Below are 26,193 nucleotides of genomic sequence, written 5' to 3'. Positions count from 1 at the left end.
AATTGTGTCAAATGTGTAACATTGCTTATGGCAGGGCTAGTCAGAACAACAAAATTTGGAAATAATTAAGTATTTTTTAGAAGGAGGAATGTGCTTGAGTAAGTTGTGGTACATGCGCAGTGGAGCATCAGATGGCTATGAAAGTGATGTTTAAAAAGAATACTTAATGTTATGAGGAGAGGCCTAATGGCATAATATTAAGAAATACAGAACACAATACAATGACTTTAATTTTATTTTTTAAATGTTTACAGACAGAAAAAGAGACAGAAAGTGCATCTAAGTGTTCAACTATTGCCAGTTAACAGGATCATGGATAATCTTTATGCCCTTCAATATATTTTTTATATATTTTTTAAACTCTTTATAATAAACATAATTTATCCTTAGTGACAAAGTATAAGAATGTATCATAATTTGAAACTCAGCAGCCTCAAAGTTAATACCCTTAATATATAGAGAGCTCCTATAAATCAGCAATAAAAACCCAATAGAAAAATGAAGAGGGTGCAGGGTGCTTGCAGGACTTTAAAGTGTCGGGCTGGGGAGCCCAGGGGGCGTGAGTCTCTGGGCGGACAGACACCGGCCCTTCTCCCTGGGATGGCTGGACGATGACAAGGGGCAGGTGGTCCAGCAGGGCAGCGTGGTGCAATGTGGTAACTTTCCTCATCTGTTAGTCAGTGGACCTCCAGGTACTGATAAAAAGACAAGAATGTTGTGTGTTTACATAAACCTTATGGTGTTGGGAGTAGAACAATGGAAAATTGACGATCAGAGACTTCTAGTTAAGATGGAGGTGTAGTTAAACACAGCCTGCCTCCTTGCACAAACACAGCAAAAATTACAACTCATCTACAAAACAGCTATCACCCGGAATTGTCAGAAAATTGAGTTGTATGGAAGTTGGACAGCCAAGGAATTAAAGAAGTCACATTCATCCACATGGGTAGGAGGGGCAGAGACTTGGAGACACAGAATCGGTGGTTCCCTACCCACATGTAGTGGATAAAAATCTGGAGGGAGCGAAGGACCCCAGCCCCACATAAGACCACCCAGCCCAGGGTTTCACTGTCAGGAAGAGAAGTCCCTATAACTTCTGGCTGTAAAAATCAGTGGCATTTGGGGTGGTGGAAGAAACTGCAAGTGTTCTCAAGCATCTCCTCTTAAAGGGCCCGCAATGAACCTAGGACTTACACAAACTCACTCCCTCTGGGCTTCAGCACCAGAGCAGCAGCTGGAAGGGCACCAGTGGCATATGGGGAGAATCTGAAGTGTTTGGCATCAGGGTGAGTGCTGGGGGACACTTCTTCCTGGACAAAACTCCAGAGTCCAGGCAGTAGCCCTTGTCCATTTTCTGAGTCCTCCCCCACACAGAGCCACAGAGCGGCAACACCATATCTGAGACTCCATCAACCTGGTTCATACAGGTTGCCCCACCTGGGCAATTACCTAAGGCTCTGCCCCATCCAACTTACCAGTGTACTTTTCTACTATAGTCCACTCTACTAAGATAGGAAGTCAAAGCAGCTTTACTTAATACACAGAAACAAACACAGAGAGGCTGCCAAAATGAGGAGACAACAAAATATGGCCCAAATGAAAGAGCAGAACAAAACTCCAGAAAAAGAACAAAACAAAATGGGGATAAGCAGTCTATCAGATGCAGAGTTCAAAACACTGGTTGTTAGGATGCTCAAGGAACTTAGTGAGAACCTCAACAACGTAAAAAAGACTCAGGCAGAAATTAAGGTTTCACTAAGTGAAATAAAGAAAAATTTGCAGAGAATCAGCAGTGAAGGGGATGAAGTTGAGAATCAAGTCAGTGATTTGGAACATAAGGAAGAAAAAAGCATTTGCTCAGAACAGCAAGAAGAAAAATGAATCCAAAAAAGCAAGGTCAGGCTAATGGGCCCTTGGGACTCCAAATGTACCAACATTTGAATCATAGGGGTGCTGGAAGGAGAAGAACCAGAAATTGAGGACTTATTTGAAAAAATAATGAAAGAAAACTTCCCTGATTTGTTGAAGGAAATAGACATCCAAGTCCAGGAAGCACAGAGAGTCCCAAATAGATGGACACAAAGAGGACCTCACAAAGACACATTGTAATTAAAATGCCACAGGTTAAAGATAAAGAGAGAATCTTAAAAGCAGCAAGAGAAAAGCAGTTACCTACAGGGGAGTTCCCATAAGATTGTCAGCTAATTTCTCAAAAGAAACTTTGCAGGCAAGAAGTATTCAAAGTGATGTAAAGCATGGATCTACAACCTAGATTATTCTATCCAGCAAAGCTATCATTTTGAATGGAAGGATAGATAAAGTGCTTGCCAGAGAAGGTAAGGCTAAAGAAGTTCATCATCACCAAGCAATTATTACATGAAATGTTAAAGGGACTCATTTAAGAAAAAGAAGATCAAAACTATGAACATTGAAATGGCAACAAATTCACAACTATCAACAACTGAATCTAAAGAACACTAAGCAAACAAGCAGAACAGAAACTGAGTCATAGATACGGAGATCATTTGGAGGGTTATCATTTGGAAGGGGAAAGGGGAAGAATAAGGGAAAAGGTGCAGGGATTAAGAAGTGCAAATTGGTAGGTACCAAACAGACAAGGGGATGTCAAGAACAGTCCAGGAAATGGAATATCCAAACCACTTACATGCATGACCCATGGACATGCACTAAGGAGGGGTATTGCTGGAGGAAATGGGGGGTGCGGGGTTGAGGGGGCAAAAAAGAAAAAATTGGGAAAACTGTAATAGCATAATCAATAAAATATATTTTAAAAAAGAAAACTGAAGGTCAGACCATCACAACCACATCTAAAAAGAAAATTGAAGTTAGTACTATTGCAAGCAGTTACCTCCTGGCTGTTCTCCCTGTGACGCTAGAAGTAGTGACGGGGTAGTAATTCAGGAGATGTTGAAAACAGCGGCATAATCCCAGCGACCTGAAACAAACTCTCAAAGGGACGGCAAAGTGGTTATATTGACTGAGGGTGACAAATGCCCCCAAAGATGCTCAACATGCCTTGGATAGAACCACGGGAAAGTGTACGTGTCCCTGCAGGTTGATCTTGTGTTGCAATTCTACATCCAGCGTGACACCGCCCTTTCGTAGTAGGTGTCAGGCAGTTCACGTGCCTGCCCCCAGCGTTTGCCATGTGTGCAAGAAGGAAGGTCTGAATCTTCCTTCCCAGCTGGCTTGTAGCCTTGCAGAGAACTCCTGCAGAAATCTCAGAAAAGCCCTGCTTATGTGTGAAGCCTGCAGAGTGCAGCAATACCTCTTTACTGCAGATTAAGAAGTCCTCCGAACAGACTGGGAGGTGTATCTGGGGGAGACTGCCAGGGCTCTTGTCAGTCAGCAGGCTCCACGGAGGCTCCCCGAAGTTCCCGAGGACACCGTGAGCTTTCGGCCCACGGTGTTCCTCCTGAGATCATCGTAGAGGGCCTCTCTCAGAACTTTCACATAACTGTGAAAGACAGCTGAAAGGAGAAGTGGCCCAGATGGCAGCCTACTATGACTATCGCCCACAGCTGGGTAGGTAGCAAAGCTGTGTTTATCGCTTGGAAGCTTTTGTGGCCAAATTTACGGCACCGTGTAAGAAGGTCGTGGGGGATGGGTCAGAAGGCGTGAGATCCCGACATCTGGCAGTGATTCTTCCTAACATTTCTCAGTATCAGCACGGACAGGCAGTTTATATTGGAAGAGCTGCAGGTAAAATAAACGAACTTTCCTTTAACAAAAGAAAAATGAGGAATATAATCAATAATTCATAGAGAAAAACAATACCAAGAAACATATATAATAGGAAATGTCAACTTTACTAGTAGTCAAAGACATGCAAATTAAAATAATTCTTTATGTTTATCAAGTTAATATGTAATCCTTATGGTGTGAAACGCTAAGGCTGTCACTTTGCTGAAAGGAATGTCAACTAGTCCAATTCTTCTGAAAAGCACACACTGGCAATTCGTAGCAAGAACCTGAAAAATGTTCAGAGCTTTTGACTCAGTAGTCCAATATTAAGATATCTCGTGTCAGGAAATGAAGTCCCAAATGGCATGGATAATGGTTTATGTAAGTGGTACTTACTATAGCACCAGGTATAATAGAGAAAAAGTAGAAATAACCTAAACACGTAACTATAGTGAAGTAGTTATGTTACATCTGTACACTGGAACATTAGGCTCCCATCAAATAGAGTATTTTGAAGAAATTTTTTAAAATTTAGCAGAAAATGGTTACATAGTATTGTTAAATACAGGATAAAGTGTATTAAAAATGAAGCCTGTAGAATATCATACCACTTGTATTAAAGAAAGACATATATGTTGAGAAAGTGCTGGTAAAAATACACCAGATCCAGCAGTGATTATCTTTTATAGTAGGATCCAGGAGGTTTGGGGGTGTTGTAGAATTTTTTTTAATATTCTACAGTAGGCAAGTATTAGTTTTATAGTCAGATTAAAAGGCCATTCCGGTGCATTATCTCAACTTGAGTACGGGATGAGATGGCAGTGTGTAACAGGAGAAGCTAAAAGAGAAGTTTGCAGCCACCTCTAAAATACTTTTTTCCTCAAAAGCATTATACGCATCATTTTTCAGATAGAAAAATGCCTGATAGACATGTTAACTATCTGGACTGTGGTGATTATTTTACTACAACGCACATATATGTAATTTTTATGTTAAAAACAAATATACAGTTGTGTACATATATGCAATTATATGTAATTATCCAATTATATAAAATATATACAAGTTTTATGTGCTTAAAAACACTGACAACTTTTAGCCATTTTCTCAAAAATGTGGATTTAAGTTCCCTTACATATTTGAGTGAGCAGATGGGAAAGTATTTTTGAAAAACACCTTTGTCCCAAGGTGAAGAGTGCAGTCACATCGTGGACTTAGCAGCTCCTTTCCACCTCAGTCAGGGGTCCCCTCCCAGGGCTGTCCACCCTCTGGCGTCTCTGGGCCACACTGGAAGAAGAGTTGTCTTGGGCCACACATTAAACACAGAAACACTAACAAAAACTGATGAGCAAAAAAAAAAAGCGGTTTTAAGTAAATGTACAATTCTGTGTTGGGCCACATCCATAGCCCTCCTGGGCTGCATGGGGTCCGCAGGCCGAGGGGTGGACGCCCCTGCGAGGCCCAGCTGCACCCAGAGCCAGGGCCTTGCCCACAGTGATTCGTGGCGAGTGTTCTTTGGTTTTGCTGTTCATTCTATGTAAAGCGATATAAAAATGTGAGCTTTGGTAGGTATTTCTAGTGATACGATGCAATGATAGTCATTTTTTTTAACGACCATGGATGGCTGAAGTAGTTACTCTCCATTCTGAAGTCATCTATGTGTCTGTCTACCCTCTTCATTAAACACCTATGTGACTGTTACGCCTGGCAGGGCGTACGAACATGTAACACACTCTTTTGGTCAGCAAGGATCTTGTCGATGTTAACCTCAGTGTTAAAAAGAAAAATTGCAGTGTGAATATGTAATTCACTGTATATAATACATGTCTATTTTCCAATGTCAAACTATACTTCAGTTTGTGCCTTTTGAACAATGGCCGACTTTTCAATGGACGAAAATATTGCAGACTAGCTTTGTGGAGGTTCATTTTGGCTAGATAAACGCAGTTTTGTCATCTCAGTGCAGCTGTGTGAGGAATAACAAATTGAAGTTACTTAGCTCCAACTGAACTCCAGAGCTGATTGAAAAAAATGAAAGTAGCTGTGCTATATGAAGATGTTAAAAGAGCTTAATTTGAGTTTGGCAGAAAGCCAGGGCTAGCATCTGCTATCAGATGTTTGAGGCACAAATATTTCCTTCCAGGAAATAAGTTAATGTTGAAATTTCATTTTCAGGCAGCATTGGTAGGTGCTCCCACTTCCAATAGAATCTGACACAATCCATGGGGAGAACATTATAAATAGTCTTTGAGTTAAAATGGTTTGCAACTTCGACACTATAATCAGTAATCTACAGTAGAACAAGAAGACTTTTAAATTGTATCAGATTTAATTTAAATGTAAATATAAACGTTCCCATTAGTTTGATATGAGAGCCAAACATAGACTGAGGGAGCAATACGATCAGTTTTCTTAAGAATGTTATGTAATGATTTTCCCCCCTCAAACACAGAAGAGGTTAATATTATTTGTCACTATTAGTTTCTTCTGTAAGTTGAAGAATGGGATAGAATAATGAGTCTAAAATAAATAAAATCAGCTCCACATAGCCTAGTGATGATATCTTTACGATGGTGAGATTAGAAGTAGACCTTCAGATTTTGTCAGACACCCTTTGACATGCAATAATTATAAAGTGAGCCACATATTTGTTGGAAATAAGTGTGATATTTTCCACTCTTAACAGCTGAGTTGTTGGCTTGCAACATTATTGGCACGCTGTTTGCAAATAAATTATACATTTCAGCATATAAATTCTTGATTTAGCATAGTGTCTTAACAGCTCAAGGATAAGTTGGAAAATGAAACCTTTATTTCTCTGGCAAATATTTGCAAAGTGGAAACATCTGTTTCAATTGTTGTGGGACAATTTATGCTCATTGTGTGGCAGTTAGGAAGCCAGGGCATTTTGTAAACCTTTCCATGAGTTAACATTTGATGCTTCCTCCTGCTCTTCCCAAACTTTCTCCGTGGCCCTTGTAGACCAGCCAGAAATTATTTTTTGACTTCATGACTGCCTTTGCAGAAACCTTTGTGGTTATCATAGCCCAGAGATTAAAAAAAGACTATTTGCTCATCAGATCTTTTCCAGGATTCGTAATTGACCCCTTTAAAGGGATGGATGTCCCTGAAGCGTATTACCAGGATCACGGCAGCCTCAATAAACCATGCATGCAATGCAAAATGAACTCCTCTTTTTTTTCATGTAAAATCACCATGCGGTGTTCTTTCCACATTCCATTTATTTATTTATTTATCTTGAGCAGTCATATGATGAAGGAAAAAAAATCTAAAGGTCAGCCTACTCATTTTCATATTTTGCCAAAAGCTTTCTTTTTCATTAAATTCAAGAAAATATAACCGAGATACCAAACTCCTAAATCCACCCTTGGCCTTGTTGCTGGGATAAAGAGAGCATTCGGTTTTCTGCTGGCATTTCATTGTGGCTCTTCTTCCAAATTCTAAATGGACTCCAGTGGGAAAAAAAGACTAAGGTCCTTGGCCCAGTGAAGGTGAAGTTGTTCTGGGGGCATGCACAGGTGGCAAGGGTAGGGTGGTGCTGAGCATCATGGGGCATAGGAGAATCCTGGGGGAGTGGGCTCTTGGTGATCTGTCTGGGCAGCCAAATGTGCTGAAGGAGACAGGACATCGTGCTGCCTAGAGCTCCCCTGAGACCAGCAGTGAGAGCTTCCTGAGTGAGGCAGTGCCCTATCTCCAGGGCTTGCAGCGACACGGGCTAATCCAAGAACACACCGGTCCATTCTCTGGGAACAGGCTCACACACCTCTGTGTGAGTGACCTCTTCAAAAACTCAAACGCATCATGCCTCTTCTCTACAAAACATGGACAAAGCAGAAAGCTTTCCTCATTCATCCAGACAGTGCCGTCAAGGCTCTCACTTGTGTGTAATAATATGTGCTGGAGAGTGAAAATTTAATAGAAGAGGAGGGGAAGCATGGGAGGAGGTGGTAGGAGACATGTTTTTTAAGGTTTTAAGGTAAAAATTCCGGGAATTTAGTCCTACCTTAAACAGCGATGATGATTAACGTGTGATAACCAGTGAAGAGAAAGTGGGGGAGGTGTTTCGAGGGTGTTAGGACTCTTCTTTCTCTGTGGAAGGGTGGGGTTCTGCCTGGCGTGGGGCTGAAGGGGATCTCTCAGGTCAGACTAATGAAAGTTACATGAACTGATGACTTGGGTGTACAATGGGACAAACTGTAGAAATCATGTATATTTTAGTAAATGTCCCTTCACTCCTTTGATGTGTCTCTTAGTACCCTCTAGTGGTGTCAGAGGGACATATTCTTACATGTGTCAATGCCTGCCCATTGGGATCAGCATGTTCAACCTGCATCTTGATCTACTCATTAATCTATGAGGTGCTCAGCCAAAGATCCTCAAACATGCCTCATCAATATAATTTCAGCCTCACAGCTTCTGCTCAAGTTACTAGATTGGAAGGAAAGGCCATTAGTATTCATTTCATTTCCTAAGACTAAGGAGTTAAAATAACTCAAAATTTCTTATACCTTAGAGCTCACTTATGAAGAAGACTATTTAAATGTGTTGGCAAACTGTGGCATAAGATGCATCTCCTGTGAATTAAGCATCGTGTATTTTTGAAGACATTCACACATGTAAAAATTCCATTCTGATATGCTTGAAAAGTGAAATATTTGGTAATCGACAAATTACCAAATGGGTGGGCGATGGGGCAGTGGGTACTGATCAAGTATTTCATGAAAACCCCGGATTTTTATAGGCTTTTGATCTGAGTTTTTGTCCCTAGTTACTAATTTATCTGCTATTTTTTCTTTTTGCAAATCTGATCAGTGTCTTTTTTGCCTTAAGAAAATGACAGTGAATAGTATAAAGAAAGATCAGTCGTTACAAAGAAAACCAAGAAATGCAAATAGCAATAATTTTCGAACGAGGCATCTAACTACAATATAGGTTAGATGGTTAGAGGTGTGCTTTTCATGCTACTCTACGTAAGAATTCCCATGAACACAAGAGAATTCTTACCTGAGGGTCTGTGAGTCTAACCCGGAGAAGATTACCTTTCACCTTCAGATTTTTGTGACACATAGAAATTACGATTTTTTAAAGGAAGGTCTTTCTGATTATAAAATTATACATACTCATTGTAGAAATTTTTAAAAAATACAGAACAATATTTTTTAAAAAACCACCAATCCCCATAATCCTGACACTAGATTTATTTCCTTACAATCTTCTTTTCTGTGTATTTTGTGATTCAGATGACATCTATATTAAAATTTGTACCCAACTATATTTTGTGGCAAAGAAACATTTTCCTGTCCTGCTATCGGTTAGATAATACTCTATGCTATTACAGGGTGGGCAAAAGTAGGTTTCCAGTTGTTTGTATGGAAAAGAAAACAAAAGTTAAGAAGTAATGCGAGAATAAACTCTATTTCATGTACTCACAACTGCAAACCTACTTTTTTCTCCACCCTGTATATGTATTAATTATAATTCATTCTTGTTATAATTGCCCATCACATCTAATCAATCATATCAATCACCCATGTTTTTAGCTTTTGAATTATTTTATTTTTGTATAATTTTATATTGTATAATCAATACAATGTTTATAAACAAGTCTATTCTTCTGCAAGTGAGTTAGCATAACTAAGCTCAATGAAGATATCCGTAATTTGTCTTAGTTGAGGTGCGGTTTTCTCTTACCTTCAAGTGATTTTGTGTAAAATATTGCAGCTCCGTATTCATATGTTTTCATTTCAATTCTAGCCACTTTTCAAGTGACTTGCATCTCGTGCCTTAAAGTCACAGCGCAGTGAATAACACTTGATGAAATGGGAAGAATGTGGTTGGGTTTCAGAGAGGAACCTCAACCCCACGTAGGTCGTTTCCACAGTGAATCTTTGCTAAGGCGCGATATTTCACATCCTTCCCCTGCACAATGCAGACTGGGTTGTTGGTAGGGGCACACCTGCTTTTCTCCTCACTTAAATTACAGACTCTCTAACAAGGCTGTGCTTCAGCTTGTCGTGCCGGAGGCCTCAGCTTCTCACTCTGGGCCTCTCTGCTCTTCTGTGACAGCACGTGTTTTAAGCACTGTTTACTATCTGATAACTGTGAGCTGGTAGCTGTTGTTTTCAATGTGCGGCATCTTTGTTGTATATTCTTAAGTGACTTGCACTGGAACAGCAGTAATGGGATGATGAGGGCTGACTTTTCTGAGCGCGGATCATGTGCCAGGCAGAGGTCTGCATGCGTTATTTGAGTTATCTCCTTTGAACTTGACAGTCTGAAGTTGGTGCTCTGATTATTCCCATTTTACATGTGCAGAAAAGTGAGGCATAGAATTATTGAGTAGTGGCCCCAGTGCGACAGAGCTAAGAAAGGACAGCAAGATTTGTCCCCATACTGGACTTCTGAACACTGCCCCACTCCCACTGTACCATTATACCTCCTTAGAAAGGTCACTGGAAGCAGACTATGTTAGGGGGGTAAGTCATCTCAGAAGGCCACCTTCGAGTCCTCAGGACCTTTTGGTAATGAAGCTCCTTTTTCTGGCCTTCACCCACCGTGGACTCCTCTGAGCCTGTCTCTATCACAGCGTCCGTCTAGGAGTAGAGTGAGGACTCAGCTCACCTGCTCAGGCTTTATGGAAGAAGCGAGTCTCAAGCAGGAATCTGAAATAGTAAGGGAGGAACTTATCAGAGAAGATTTGGAAGAAGATTCTACTTTACAAACATGAATAAAATGTGCTCATGTTGAAATTGGCAAATTAAGAGTAAAATTACATCCAGAAGTTTTGCTTTGATTAGAAGTGGTACATCTTTCTTGAGAATTAATGAGAAATTTTGGAGGGGGTTGGACATAGTTGTTGGAACTGGAACTTGGCCTGCTAACAAATGCAAATTCACCATCTATTTCTTATCAGAACACATCACATGATGATTCAGAGTCTACCATCTAAGATAAATTTGGGTGCATAGAAACTCACGGATAGGCCATCTTAGAGGTTAGGAAGCGTTGATTGTCTTACAACTTCCGACATGGCCTCTTTTCTGAGTTCCCACCCACTCCGGTTCATCCTAGAAGGTGTTTCGTTAGGAGTCAGTGATGACCTTGGGAGGGCCTAATGGAACAATTATAAAGTAGTCGGATTTATACTGGATTTTGGAGGTGGTCGCCTTTCAATTGCGTACCTGGCAATCGGCTACTCAGGAAACACCAAGTAATGGTTTACAAGTAGCAGTGAAATCTTTATGTTTATATTTGTTTTCTTCCCCGACATTTATTTATTTTTAAAGAAATCAACGAGTGTACTGTGAACCCTGACATCTGCGGGTCCGGGCACTGCATCAACCTGCCGGTGAGGTACACCTGTATATGCTACGAGGGCTACAGGTTCAGCGAGCGACACAGGAAGTGCATTGGTAAGAGATACCTTTCATAGTTGAAATTATTGAATAGCAACTTTTTTTTGTAATTATGGGAAAATATTACGGTGTTTCATATTTTAAAGTTTTTATCCCTGAGCTAAGGATGCTGAAAAGGAGGTTTGCTAAAACCGTGGGAAACTCCTACCTCTTGGGTCAGCACTGCCTGCTTTGCCAAGTGTCATACAATTACATAAAGGTGAAATGATTTCCAAAAGTTTTGCAGGTAAAGTATAGAAAATAAGAGTTCTAGAAATAGCTAGCTACAGACATATTTAGCAAAATCAAATTAATATTAGTATATACTGCAATAAAGAAGTATCATCTTCCTCTAGGTGCATAAAATCTGATTTCTAATCGGGATTTCTGACTTGAAAATCAGTAAATGCTGACACTTATTGATGTGTGCTTCTTTGGAAAAGTGTTTCTCAGGAAGAGATGTAATGGGGTTAGGTAAATCATTTTAATGTGTTAACACTAAATTTAGTTTTTGGAAACTAAGGGTAATAAGAAAAAAAGCAAGAAAGGCATATAGCTAATGGATATTATTTTCATTTATCATATGCCATTAAATAAGACTTGTGACTTTGCTCTTTGGTTTTGTATACCTAGGGGCTGGGTAGGGGGCATCCACCTGCTGGTAGTACGGCTGTTCCTCTTTCATTTGCACACACTGTCCGCTTTATTAGAACCACAACGAATGAAGTGGAAAGGACAGTCCAGACGAGCTAGTCTAGCTCCACCTGTGTGCACAGTGAGAGAGGCCCTGTCACTGCACGTCTGACTCTTCCTGCTGTCCTGGCCTGGGAGTGGCACAGAGGGTTCCAGAGTTCAGATGACTCCAGTTACTAGGCAGCTTCTTCTGTGTTGGCCTGAACTCTGTGTCTTTGCAATACCAATGTCATGGTCGTAGTTTTAGCTTTTGAAGCAACCCACAATGAGCATCCCCTCTTCCCAGTGACAGCCTTCTGAGTGTCGGAGGAAAAATCACATCTCCTTGTCCTCAGCTCCGAAGGTTTGTGGGACCCAGGGAACCTGCTGGTATTTCATGAACCAGGAGACTGAGAATTTCATGCTACGATACACTAATCCTTTTATCCATAATTTTCTTAACAGATATTGACGAATGCACGCAGGTCCAGCACCTCTGCTCCCAGGGGCGCTGTGAAAACACAGAGGGCAGTTTCTTGTGTATTTGCCCAGCCGGATTTATGGCCAGCGAGGAGGGTACTAACTGCATAGGTAATAGCCATGTTCTTCCTGCTGCGTAACTTCCCAGGCTGGGGTTTCGACCTTCCCCGAGATCCCATCAGTTCAGTGCTCATTCAGACAACACTGAATTTTTATTAAACACCTGCTATGACTGTGTAGTCTGCTAGATAATGGAAAGATATAGAAATAGAATTTTTTCTCCAGCACTTGTTTTTGCATTTAAAACATTTTTTCAGTTACAGCTGATGTTTAATATTGTGTTAGTTTTGGGGGTACAGCATAGTCCTTAGACTATAGATAGGGCCCGGCAGAAGTAACGAACGCCGCTGAGTGTGGGTGGTGGGGCACGTGAATGTCGCGCATGAGATGGACAGCAATTTGAACATTTCACCTAAAGTGTCATAGGGTGTGCTTGAGTGTGATATTGTTATGTTACAGAATTACACACGCTTATGATTTTGTAGTAAAATGTGTTTATGTAATAAAATAGGGGTGTTATTTGTGCTGGACCCTCTATAACTTGCAAAGTGATTCCCCCGAGAAGTCTAGCACCCACCCAGCATTACACATAGCTATGAGAATGTTAGTTCTCCAACGCTTTCAAGTAAAAAGAGTGTCAAGTGTGGTCCAAGACCAGAGGTTTCTTTCGGATCCTGCAGAAATCAAAACCACCCCGTTTTGAACCAGGCTGTAGTAGGATTCAGGCACTTGGTTCTTGAACTCAAACTGCACTGGGAGATGGGAGCAGTTTGAAATTATGTTTTGGGAATTAACACTGGACAATCTTTTCTGCTGTGTGTAGATGTTGATGAGTGCCTGAGGCCGGACGTGTGTGGGGAAGGTCACTGCATCAACACCGTGGGGGCGTTCCAGTGCAAATACTGTGACAGCGGGTACCGCATGACGCCGGGGGGACACTGTAAGGGTGAGTCTGCTGAGAGAGCGGGCGGCCTGTACCCACCTCTAAGTGCTGGGTAAACCTGACTGCGAAATGCAGGGCTGGTGTTCCCTCCACCAGTCTGTGCCGGCCATCAGCTCGTCTAAGCTCTTCCCACCTTCTGGAGTCACAGCCTCTTTGTCTCATTTCAGTGGTTCTGTCTGGATTGTTTTCTGTCTTAATGCTCTTTCTTAGGTGCTTCAGGATGGTCCTTCTCTGGTGTTTCAGGTGAAATCACATTAGAACAGTTACTTGCAGAGTTAGGACAAGCCCAGACTTAGTTACAGTGTCTGGATCTTTTATCTGAGGACGTGGTACAGGTGTAACCACCACTGGTTTTTTGTTTTTGACCTTTCACCTTGGTACATTCCTTTGTCTCAACTTGCTGCTTTTACAAACGTTTTGGGACTTGCTTGCAGACTCTCCACAGAAGCTCTGTCTGACCATCTCCAGGTCAAATTCCAACTGTGCTAGATAAAAATTTCTTTATGACTGACCACAGCGGCGAGTTCGCTCTCCTTATAAAAATGTTGGGAAAACTTTTTACAGCACGGTCAAAATGATGGACCATTTAATATGTTCATGTTTGAGTCTAAATTACACATAAGTTCTTTTGAAACCACAGTGGTTACTTTCCTTTTAATTATTTTCATGAAGAAATTAGCATAAGCCTGATACCAAAACCAGACAAAGACATGACAAGAAAAGAAAATTACCTTGAACTTGTGCTGAAATCCTGTCATGGAAAACTCAAGGGCAAAGGCGCAGGGGTACCTGAGCAAGTGTTCAAGGAGCCCGGATATGGGGATGGCGCTGGTTCTAGGGGGTCCCCTGCCTGGTGCCTGAGCATCAGCCTCTTTTTTAGTGTGGCTAGGTCTCGAGAAAGCGAGGGAGAGATGGACAAGTTGGGGCAGGCTGCTCTCATGTCCCTTGGCTTCTGCTGTTTGGTTTTCTTCCCAGTTCTAATGACCCAAGTCTGGAGGGAAAGCTAATTAGACATTTTTTGGCAGCCTGCACCTGCCTCCTGCTGGCCACTTGCCCTGGCCCCTTTCGTTCTAATTGAGAGAGAAGTGGGAATGGTGTATGTCACTGGATCTGTGGTCAGCTCGGATTGGAACCGAGCTGTGAACTGTCCCCAGACAGCCGAGGGGCAGGGACGCGGTAGAGTACAGGTGTGAAGTGTCCTCTCTCTCAGCTTCCTCTCTGCTCAGGAGAGGTGGAATGACATCAGGAGGGAGGAAGAGCCAGGGCCCAGCTCTCGACCCACATTTAGTAACTGTCTGCTGGGGAGCCAGTTACTTAGCCCCTTTGAAAGTTATAATACTTCTTCATCTGTAAAATGGCAGCCGTGAAATTAACCTTCTTCAGGGTTGTTGAAAGTACAAAGGCACGTTGCAGTATCTTGTATAGTGCCTGTTATCTTATTAGTTCTGAAGAAGTGTTAGCTTCTTAAACCTCCCCCTTCCCTGACTCCTTTCCTTTTTATATAGATCTTCTCCGTACAGCTATAATTGTGGGGGACGTGGGTTTATTTGATAAGCATTTATGTACAAAGCAACACTCCTCAAAGAAGTCAAATACTGATCCTTAAGTTCTACACACAGTCTCAGAATGGGAAGATAAGATATTGAAGTAATAACTATACCATAAGCATGGAAAGTAGAAAGGAGGAGAAAAGAAATTTGAAAATTATGTAAATAAATGCAAAACAGGAGATATTCAGTAATATTCAATATATGCAAATTATTTAACAGAACTATTACCAGAATTCCCCGACTAAATAATATATAATTCTATCCCCATGAAAAGGCTTGAGAGGAAGAAGGAGCCAAATGACATGGCTATTTTCTAATTTCGTCATGGACCAGGACCAAAGGTCCTCGGGCTTCTGGCTCACCGAAGATTTTCTCAGCTGTCACTAACAGAGTTGCTTTCAAACTGCGCCAGTCTCCAAGGAGCCTATTGTAGTTTACAGACATTATCTCATGCATCCTTACTTTATTCCGTTAAGATATTACCAGTCAGGTACTCCCTAATTTATACATGAAGGAAGAAGCAGAGGTGAGAGCAGCAGGGGATTCAGGGAGGTTATCCTGTGTGGCTCAGCGTTGCGCCTTGTTTATCGGACCAGCCTCTCTCAGTGACCTTCTCTGACTTAGCGGTTGTAGTTCTATTTAAGAAAATATCCCATCCAGAGAATAATGTAATACTGTTTGGAAAGTGAAACTGGCAAGCATCATCTTTTTGTAGAACAAGAAGTCCCAGAACATCTGACCTAAAAAAAAAAAAAAAAAAGAAAGAAAAAACATCACTGTGTGTCATCGTCTGTTGGCAAGAATTTTTCGCTGATAGGAAAAATAATTACAATGCTGACCTGGTGTTTATTCTGTTAATATCATCTTCAACTTTTTTACTTAAACATTTTTTACACACATCTGGGGCATATAATGGGAAGTGACTTTTGAGAACTCACCATAATGAAGACGTCGAACACCCATGTCTGTTCTGTGTGTCCGTTATATATTTCTTTCACTTTTCAGTGTATGTTCTGAAATATCTGTTTGTACTGGAAGTGTGATGAGAGGGCTTATATACTTTTATATTGGAACACTTAAACATTAAATCTGCTCACTTGAATTCAAAATCCAACTCCAGAAAAACACTTATTTCAGATAGGGCCAGTACCTGACGTGTTACCGCTTATTTTCGACTTTCTTCCTGCATTGGGTTTTACCTTTCTGCAAGATGCCTACAGCTATTGTCTCTGACACAGTCCCAGCCATATTTAAGGCATTGTTTTCTCCTCACGTTGAAAAGAACAGTGATTAATAACTTTTGTTAGCTGTGAACGAGGAAAGAAAGGTGCATTACCAGAAAATACCATCGTGTGATTATTTCACCGTATTTTCTGGAAAATCTTGGAGGTATGTGATGAGTTTCTTCTCTCCTAATTTTTTCTCCTACCTCCAAGGAGTTCCTATCATATGAAATTAAATTATTCAAACACAGGATGTTCTTGGGCCCAGGGAGCCAAAACAAGGATTTCCCCAGAAAAGTAAGTGTCTTCAGAGCCACCCTCTGGCTGGGCGGACACGCAGGGTAGGGCAGAATATGCAAAACAAGTTTATTCTTATATTATTACTTATTATGTTATTTTCTATTCAAACAACTGGAAACCTACTATTTTCCTACCCTGTGTGCCCCCTCCCTTTCACCCCACCCTTATTTTTTTTTTTTCGGGCAAGGTGCACATGACTTGAAAAGTCTGATGCCGAGACGGTGGCCCCAGAGAAGTTGCCGGCTCCCAGAATGGAGTTCTGGCCCTGCCACTGCAGAATTGAGTTCAAGGTCTTCTTTGGAGCACATGTAAACATTTCCATTCAGGTGCACCTGGCCGTGCATTATCACCGCGTGCTTGTGGATCCAGTCTGTCACTGGGCAGTTGCTGTTTTTCCCACTGCACAGGACACGCATTTCCCCCTTCGTTACAAAAGTAAGAGTTTGCTTTGGTATCCTCATAAAATGTCCGTGACCTGCCTTTTTGATTTTTCAGATATTGATGAATGTTTGACTCCAAGTACTTGTCCGGGTGAGCAGTGTGTGAATTCTCCTGGATCTTACCAGTGTGTTCCCTGCACAGAAGGGTTCCGTGGATGGAACGGGCAGTGTCTCGGTAGGTACTAGAGAGTTCTGTCATCATTTTATTTCTTCTGTCTGGCCTGTGTTCTGACAGTGGTACAATGCCATTGAGCCCTCTTTCAAAATATATATATATAGTATTTCAAAATATATAAATACAATCCATATATATCATTCTGAGAAGCAACATTATCATTCTGAGAAAACTTCTAAGAAAAGTTCTGAAGTTTTAACCATGGAGAAAAATAAGGAAATGAGTTGGCATGAAGAATGTGTGATTTTATGAGCAACAAATAATTCTGGTCGAAACACATTGTTATCCCTGATGTAATAAATAATGAAAACCGAATAAAATAGTCAGCACAGGGAGGAGAATGGTAGAAGGTAAAATGTTTAAAAAATGAGAAAAAGCATAAGAAGCAGCTACCACAGACTAAACAGAATTAGGATACACACACAAAAACTTGCACCAGAAAGAGCAGACACAGAAAGAGAAATCTTGATTGACTGCTCATGCCTCTTATAGTCATACATTTATTTGTTTAAGTAGTTAGTAAGTACTTAGTACCGACATCAGGCGCTCAGGAAGTAAGTGCTAAGTGTGCTTCGGTTCCAGTGACCTGTGCTCTAGTTAGCTTTCCCTTTTGTGGCTTTCCTGGGTGTTTCTGTCTGCCATACGATCCTTTCCTTAAAGCTGAAGTCTGTTGCACTCCGTGCTAGACTCTGGCAACTTGAGTTAAACTTTTCATCGGGTCAGTCCTTCTATCCTTTTTTTCGCAAATGCTGAAGAACTTACTCTATGTGCCCACGGTGTAAGGAGGGCCAGGACACACTGAGGGTCCCCAAAAGTGCCTTTCTCATGGAACTTACTCTCTGGTGCAGGAGAGGGATACTCACCTAGACAGCTCATCAATCAAAGCAAATGCACAGTGATGATGGAATGAGTTGCCTCTAGGAAAATTCTTGAGTTAATTTTTAACTGGGGGAAGGGATGGGAGCAAGAACACTTTGGACAAAGGAAACAGCATGGGGGGGGGGCTTGTAGAGAGAGAAGGGCATGTTCCAGCAGCTGAAAGGCCAGTGTGGCTGAAGGACAGAGATCAAGGAAAGATTTGCTGCCAGATGAGGGGTAGATTGCGCCAGACCTCTGGGTCTGTTAAAAATGTTGGCCCATTTCTACATCTCTGGGAAGACATTTAGGTGTTTCAGAAAGGGTGGGTTAAGTAGACTTGGCAAAAACACGCCCAATGTCAAAGCTTTGCACTCACCACCTGGCAGCATGAGCTGTGCCTGGTGCAGGTGTCCCTGAACCTCATGCCCATCCCAAGGGCCTCTATCCATGGAATTGTGAGATATTGCTCTTTGGGGAGAAGAAAAGATTTTTTTTCATTAATTGCTTATTTGATAAGAATCTGTTTATGTAGTGCGTGCTGGTCAGAAAGTGCATTTGGTTTTAATTTTCTCATTTGGCATGAATTTTATAGTTGTCTATGAAGGTTTCATTCGTGTTCTCATTTTCACATACTGATGTACATTATAATCCAAGAGTAGAGCCTGAACTTTACCTTAAATAACTAACATTCACAATGCTGGTATAAACACAGCGCTGATTCATGAATTTACTAATGGAATGTGACGGACCAAACTGGCAAGTGATTATTCTTCGATATAAATGCATTTATCTAGATTGGGTAATAATAATAAATGACTTCTCATAGCTAGATGTATACAGCCAATCTAACTGTGACCCCTTTACTCCAGTTTTGGTGACAGAAACACAGCACCTCATTTAAAAGTAATTTCACTTTGTGTACCAGATAGTGGAATCGTAGGCAGAAATACTAAGTCGCTCTGTTACTCAACCAAAGTCACACACGCGGCCACTTGTTCCAAGCAATAGCTTTCGTGTTCACATTCCTAAGGCCATGCATTTCCTATTAAAAGTAGGCAGTGCACTTTTTCCTTCTGTTTTGGGTGAAATGTTAGGCTCCTTGTCACCTGTAGATCAAGCTTCTCTGTGATATAATTGCAATTCCATCCATGGCTGGATTGGACATGTGCTCATTTAAATTTCGCACGAGGGCTTTTGCGGATTATCCCAAAATGGATTTTCCATCATAATTTTTTTATGGTAGCAGAGCTTTCGAGTGTTGAAAAGTCGAGTGTGACACAAAAGCAATAGACACTGCGACATAGCCTTTCTGCTCGTAGCGAGCCAGCGAATGGATTGGATTTTTCTGCTGAACTCTGACAGTGCTCACGGATACCCAGCCATATCTCTTTGTTTCTGTTCCTTTGTATAGTTCAGTTCTCACCTTCGTACTTGCAGTATTCTGAAATACTTTCCAGAAGGTGTAGGCCTTACTTAAGCTTATCTTTGAGTTGATAACACAACTTAACATACGTTTATTCACACATTTAACAACTGAGTGCCTACCATGAGCCAGGAGTTTTCCTAGCCTGTAGGGATTGGAGCGTGAATAAAATATTTTCCCTCCCCGAACTGCACTTCTACCCTAGAGCCGTGGCGCTTACCAATAAACACGCCAGCGATGAAGCATGTGGTGTGTCCGATGTGGTGCGTGCCATGTGGGAAAGACAAGCAGCCTGAGAGAGACCGGGGAGTGTCAGAGATTCTGCGATGGTCAGAGACCCATCCTTTGCAAGGTGTTCCTTGCTAACCTGCTGTTTTTGTCTCTTAACAGATTTTTGTGACTAGTGTCATTTTATATCCTTTTAGTTCAGGTAGTTCAGAATACATTGATGAGATTTTTTGTGGTCCAACTTAATGTATGAAAACATTAATGACTTAAAAAATTTCCAAGATCCTACTGTTTGAAGAAAAGCCCTACACTTGGCATTTGCTGGTTGTCATCCATAGAAATAAATACTACCTCACGGGGCTGTTTTGTCCCATATATTTAAGTAGCTTTCTTCTACTACTCTCCTCTTACTGCATATTTTAAAATTAGGTAATTAAATGTGTACATTGTTGTACATAATAGTACTTTTATTTGGCATTATGCTTGTTTATTTCTTAACTTGTCCATCTTCATTCTGATTTGGTTCGTTTTTCTGTAAAATGGTTTAATTAGGAATTAAGAATCACTATTTTGACCCTTGTATTCTGTAGGGATATGATGCCGGTTACACTTTCTGTTTCTTTCACTAACTGAATGCTGAAGCTGTCAATAGCCTCTTTGTCTTCATGCCACGTGTGCTGGACCTTACTGACTGATGCTTCTCCTTGATTAATGAATTAGAACAGGAATTGTCTGGGGCAGAGACAGGTAAAATGACAGCAGGTGGTGTCACCAGCAACACACTCTTTCCTCGTGTTTAGCCCAGGACACACAATCCTTCATTCTCAGAAGTTTATTGTCCACTTTCAAAATATCTGTCCCTCAATATTTTCCAGCAGCTGTTGTTGGATCCTCTGTTAATGTAGCTGCTTCTTTTTTAAGTTGTGGATTTTGGTCGTTTCTTGGGAGCAGCTCGCATTATTCAACACTGTATTCCTTGGACCTCACATCCCACCTGGACTTGTTTTGCCCATTCAGTCCCCACCTCTAATGACGATTTCATCACCCTGGGTTCTGTCTAGTTCCTGGCTGCTCAACAAGGACTTTTCTTAAGGGAAGCCAGCCTGACAGGTACTCAATTTACAGCCTTCTCTTGACTCACGGAGAACTAGTCTGACTCCAGTCGGACTAGAACCATTCCCCAAAGGAAATGCTCTAATATTGAATTGTTTAAAGGTACTTTACAGTAACTCTGACACAAAGATCCTATTTCCCTGAATTTAGACAGACTTGGGACCATGTGACCGCTGTGCTCTGAAGTTTAGTTTTAATATCTGTAAAATGGGGATTGAAATACTTTCATGGAGTTTATTGTCAGAATTAAGTAAGTGATACAAATCACCCAGTAAGGTATCTGACATAAGGAAGGACCCAATGAATGTTATAACCCTTCTTTTCCCAGCTCCGTGACCCTCCTTTTTATCTCCCTTGTCCTGAAATACAAGAAATGCTGTAATGACTGGGGCCTGTTAAAGTGAATTACATGGTGAACATTTCTGTATAACTGTCTTCTTTCTGGCATTCTTTAAGCTCATCTCATATCGTTTTTAACTCTAGCTTTCTTTTATGAATTTGAGTAATCTTATGTCATATGTTTTCCTAGATTATTATGAGTAGTCCTTCTTTGTCAGCCCCTAATTAAGTTAATGATTTTTTTGTGACTCACCCTTGCTTTTTGTAACTCCAATAGGACTTAGGCATTTGAAGAACTTAGTATCATTCAATCCATTGGCAACAGGTTAACCACAGTTCTAACCAAAACCATGCTCAGAGAACTTGCAGAATAAATATGAAGAGCTCACTGTTCTAGGACTTCCTTTCACACTAGGATTTATTTTCAAGTTTTCAGGTTCATTGTTAACCTCTATGGGGTCTATAAATATTCAGAGACTTACCTGGAATTGGAGGCTTTCATCCTACATTAATTTTTTTACATAAGGTGGCAACTGAGCTTACCATCTACCTTTTGTGGATGTTATAAAATGTCAATATCAGACTTGTCCCTAAATCATTATATGCTAAGGAATCTCTCATCAGTCAATAAATCGTTACTGAGCACCTAACTACATGCCCGCCAAATGCCAGAGAAGATTTGAAATTGTAAAACAGCAAAATGAAACAGAGTAGAATGTGGTTACTGGGGGATGGGGATCAGGAAGATGTTGTGTAAGGGCGCAAACTTGCAATGAGTTGATAAATAAGTCCTGGAGATCGAAGGCACAGCGTGGTGACTATGGACAGCAGTACTGAGTTATAAACTCTGAGGAGACTAGATCTTAGTTGTTCTTACAGCAGGAAAGAAATCGAAATTATGTGATGTGAGACAGGTGTTAGCTGGTGCTACTGTAATGCAATACATAAGTTTATCAAAGCGTCATTTAAACTTATGCAATGTTACACGTTAATTACATCTCAATAACAAAACAAACAACAAAACTACTTTTGTGAAAGGAAATGCCTGTGTGGGAATAACAACAAAACACTTCACTTTATATAGTTCACAAAGGGCTCTGACTTCGTTGTTTCATTTGGTCCTCCTGGCTATGATCCCTGTAGTCCAGAAGGAGAAATTTACTCCCAAATAGGTTAATCGGCCTGCTCAAGGTCACAAGTAAGAGAATGGCAGAGCTGGTCAAGATCCCAGGTCCTCTTTCTCCAAAGCTAGTGTTCTGTTTTGTTCTGTACAGTATCTCCTGTCTCTGTCGTGTCCACCCAAGAAAATTCAAGGACAAAGCAATATAATGAACATAATAAGAAAGTTAAGTTCACAGAAAGGAGAAATCTATACGGGTTGGAATCATCCCTTGCAAGTCGCAGTAATAGTGGCTCAGGGATTCTAGATCTGCGGGTCAGACCTGCACCGCAGGTAGCCCCTTTGAGTGTTGCTGATAGACAGATGTTCTTTTGCACACGTAAGGCAAGACGCCAGTGGTTTGGTGGGATTAGCGGATTGAGCTTGTGCGGTTGTCCTTGGCCCTTTATCTGAGCTGTGCAAAGCGCTAGCTGTTTTCCCGTTCGGAAAAGCAGTGACGAGTCTTTGAGGAACATGTATTTTTGTAGGCAGCTCTGCTGCTGCATATTTTAACGTGGTCAATATTGACAGGCGGGCCTGCGACCCTGAGGATACACTGTACCCTGAGTGCAGTCGAGGTGGTTGTCACACTGGCCTCGCCAGCATCTGTGTCTCATTTGCCATGCTTGCTTTCCTGTCAAATGTGTTCTCTTGTCATCTTCGGTATAAAAGCCTATGTGTGGAGAATAGTTAAGGGATAATTGATGTAATGGCATATTTGGGGCAAGGCATAATCCTAGATTTTCATGTAGCTCTAGTGATTGAGTAAGGTGTTTTCTCTGTATATCAAATGGTGCTCCCTCAGGAAGCCCATGCTGGTCACTGGGGAATTAAGTGAGGCTGAATGGACTCCGAAAAATAACTGGTTCACAGTGTTGACAGATCGCTCTCCTTGAAAGTACAGGAAGTAATGCAGGCAAACAGTTGCTCTGGAACCAGTCCTGACCCACCAGTCAGCCACCGAATACCCTCTGTACCTTAGAGGTCAGGCCCACCAGCGGGGGTCTCCAGGCCGTCTGGTGTGTTCCCAGGATTTGAGACAGGAAAATTTCAAAAGGGTTCCTGACCCAGATGAAATACATCCCAAGGCAATGAGAGAATTTGCAGGTGGAATTGTTGGCCAGCTGGGAGTCGTCTTTGTGAAATTGTGGGGATGGAAAGTTGCCAGAGAGCTGGAGCAAGATTAATGTCCTCATTTACCCCCAAAGAGGAAAGAAGGTGGAGTCAGGAACTAATGACCGATGAACTTCCTATTGATGTTGACAAAGAACTGTAGACTGCAGGATTCAGGTGATGAGGTGAAGCGTTTTTAAAAGGAAGTGATGACCGTTGAGAATCCGCCAGGGTTCAGTAGGGGCAAATCATGCCAGGCTGTCTTGACTTCCTGTTCTGATAGAGTTATCAGAGGAATACGTCGGGAAATTCTGTAGGCGTGGCACTTAGAGTTTTCAACACGGCATTTGTTAGAGTCTCTCAGGGTGTGACAGATGAGAAGGATTAATTTGGATTGGGCAATAGTATAGTGAGGAGAAATCATAAACTTTTGAACAGTCATGTCCACCAAGTGCTGGCCTCATACCCCTGACAACTTCCTTACTGTGGGAGGTTTTAATTCATTCACTGAATTTCCGGTTTTGTCCCAAAAGCCCATTGGTAATTTTGTTTTTGGAGTTTGGAAGCCATTTTTCTGTGGGTACGGTGTTTTCCATGATAAATTTTCCCTTTGAACTCATTATGTATATGCATTGTTAGAATTTGGGTAACATGAGTGTTCCTTAAGACTGTAATCTTAGAGTAAAATAAATTTTGGTCTCCAGTATAAAAAAAAAACAAACCACCACAGGCATTGCCATCTCCCTCCACTGCCAGGGCCAGGGGCTGTGAGTGATGGGTGGTGAGGTGGGCGGGGCCACCTCTTGTCACATGGCATTGATTCTCCCAAAGGTTGGAAGTAAGGACTGTGGGGCCAGCTCTTTCTTCCCCGCCACTCAGGGCCCCGCAAGTCAGTGTCCTTGACCAAACTCTGGAATAACACTGGAAACCACTGAAGGTTTTCAAAGTACAGGAGCAACACCATTGATGTGGGATTTGTATTTTAGAAAAATTACTCCGGCTGTAGGTGGGGTAATGGACCGGAAGAGGGCTCCACTTGAAGTGGAGAAACAAAGGACTCTGGCAGTAATCCATGTGAGAGAGAACGGTAGAATAGGAACGAAGTAAAGTGGGGGTATTTGAGGGAGATCTCAATATTTGGAAGGTAGAATTGATGACTTGTTCCTAAACGCAATGTGGGGGAAGCATTCAGTTTAGAAAGGATGGTGCCCATCTTTCTGACTTGGGCGTTTGCGCGGAGAGTGTCCCCGTATGTGGATGTGGGAGACCCACAAAGAGGAGGCTGTGGGAAAGATCGGTTTGGCGTGCACACTCAGAGGGCTCTCTCGGACTGACCCGCTGGACGCAGGGAGCTGTGGTTTAGGAGGTCAGTCTGGGCTAAAAAGATACAACTCTGAGTTTATTTTACATTCACCGAGTGAGGCCACACTCTAGATACACTCCTTCTGTATTTTCTACTTGAGGTATATTTGGCATATAATGTTATATTAGTTTTACATGTACAACATAGTGGTTCAATATTTGTCTAGTTAACATACATTGCTATACGTAGTTACAAATTTTTTTTTCTTTTCTCGTGATGAGTTACTTCTAAGATCTACTCTTTTAATAACTTTCAAATAAGCAATACAGCATTATTAACTATAGTCACCATGCTGTATATGACATCCCCAAGACTGACTTATTTTATAGCTGGAAGTTTGTACCTTTTGACCCCACGTAGAGTGACTTTAGTGATATATTACTATATAGTTATTTCCGTAAGGACGTGAGCTCCAGTAAGGCCAAGTACTCATTGAATTGAAACTGCTCTATCTACATGTAAATGGTTGACTTGAAAGGATTCTGGTTCCATGCAATTATGTCTGTAATAAGTAGAGAGAAGAATAAACACATCAGACTACTAAGGTATTTCAAGACATTCTGCCTCATAATTAATCAGGGTAGTAGCCTGACAAAATAGAACTTTTATAAGTATCTCATGCATAGTAATCTGTAATGTCTGCTAATTTACTTTAGAGAAAATATGCCCTTAAATTGATTTCGCTATTACATCCTGCAGCCCTGTAAGTCACATTCCCTGGTGCATGCACAATTAGATAGCAACCCATACATTGTACATTTTTCAACTCGTTAACATTTTTGAAACCAGACCAGATACTAGACTTGATATTTTCACGTTGCTCTCAGGAGTTTCCATGCTTAGTGTCTAGGCTCATTTTGTCCCATTATTTACTTTGGCTTCAATGTCTGGCTTCTCCTTTCAAGCTGTGTGCTTTCCATGTGTACGAAAGTGGATTCCCACAAAGGAAGCATGGATAATGAGTCGGTCTGGAAGTGCTATTTTTGTTGTTGTGGAGAACACTCAGTTCACCATAATTAGTGATTTGGGAAAGTGCGGTAGAGCACCCAGACAGTGCCAGTTGCTTGGCTTGTTCTCAGCGTGCATACGGCATGCACCTGCGCGCACACACACACACACACTTGCCCCTTTGCCTTATCTTGGTAATACTTTATTTCTCAGTTCTGTTGTAAGAAAGGTAGAATAGAGTTTTCATGAAGTGCAGTGCAAATGAACATACTCTGAATTCTGGATTGCTAACCTAAAATTAGATCTCTTGTTGATGTGTTCATGACTCTGCCTGTTAACATTAAGAGGGTAAAAGCTCTGTTGCTTTTGCGGTGAGCATTATAAAATGAAATGGATATAAGCAAGAGCCTTATCTAACAACTTCCGGTCAAGATGGTGGCATAGGCAGATGTGGCTCACCTCTTCGCACAACCATCAAAATTACAACTAAGATATAGAATAACCACCACTCAGAATTGTCACAAATCAAGTTGGATGGAAGTCTGATAACTACGGAATTAAAGAAACCACATCCATCAGGACTGGTAGGAGGGGTGTAGACACAGAATGGGCTGGTCCCTCACTTATGTGTGGTAGATTAAAATTTGGGAGGGATATCTCTGGAGTGGGGAGTCCCAGCCCCACAT

The 26,193-nt window shown here is 41.4% G+C and overlaps 1 protein-coding gene and 1 pseudogene across 12 annotated transcripts in view; both read left to right on the top strand.

Annotated features, from left to right (window-relative positions):
* The window catches only part of LTBP1 (latent transforming growth factor beta binding protein 1), a 365,905-nt gene that overhangs the window by 250,130 nt on the left and 89,582 nt on the right, over nucleotides 1-26,193 (top strand). For all 12 annotated transcript variants that reach the window (XM_045189319.3, XM_024552641.4, XM_045189318.3 and 9 more), the window contains 4 exons: nucleotides 11,013-11,138; nucleotides 12,258-12,383; nucleotides 13,156-13,278; nucleotides 16,844-16,963. In XM_045189319.3, coding sequence (XP_045045254.2) covers nucleotides 11,013-11,138; nucleotides 12,258-12,383; nucleotides 13,156-13,278; nucleotides 16,844-16,963 — 495 coding nt within the window. The remainder of the gene's footprint in view (nucleotides 1-11,012; nucleotides 11,139-12,257; nucleotides 12,384-13,155; nucleotides 13,279-16,843; nucleotides 16,964-26,193) is intronic.
* LOC112297988 (replication factor C subunit 3 pseudogene) lies at nucleotides 89-3,785 on the top strand (annotated as a pseudogene).

This window comes from Desmodus rotundus, chromosome 5, assembly GCF_022682495.2.
Source record: "Desmodus rotundus isolate HL8 chromosome 5, HLdesRot8A.1, whole genome shotgun sequence".
Taxonomy (NCBI): Eukaryota; Metazoa; Chordata; class Mammalia; order Chiroptera; family Phyllostomidae; genus Desmodus; species Desmodus rotundus.
This window is presented reverse-complemented; position numbering and strand designations above follow the sequence as displayed.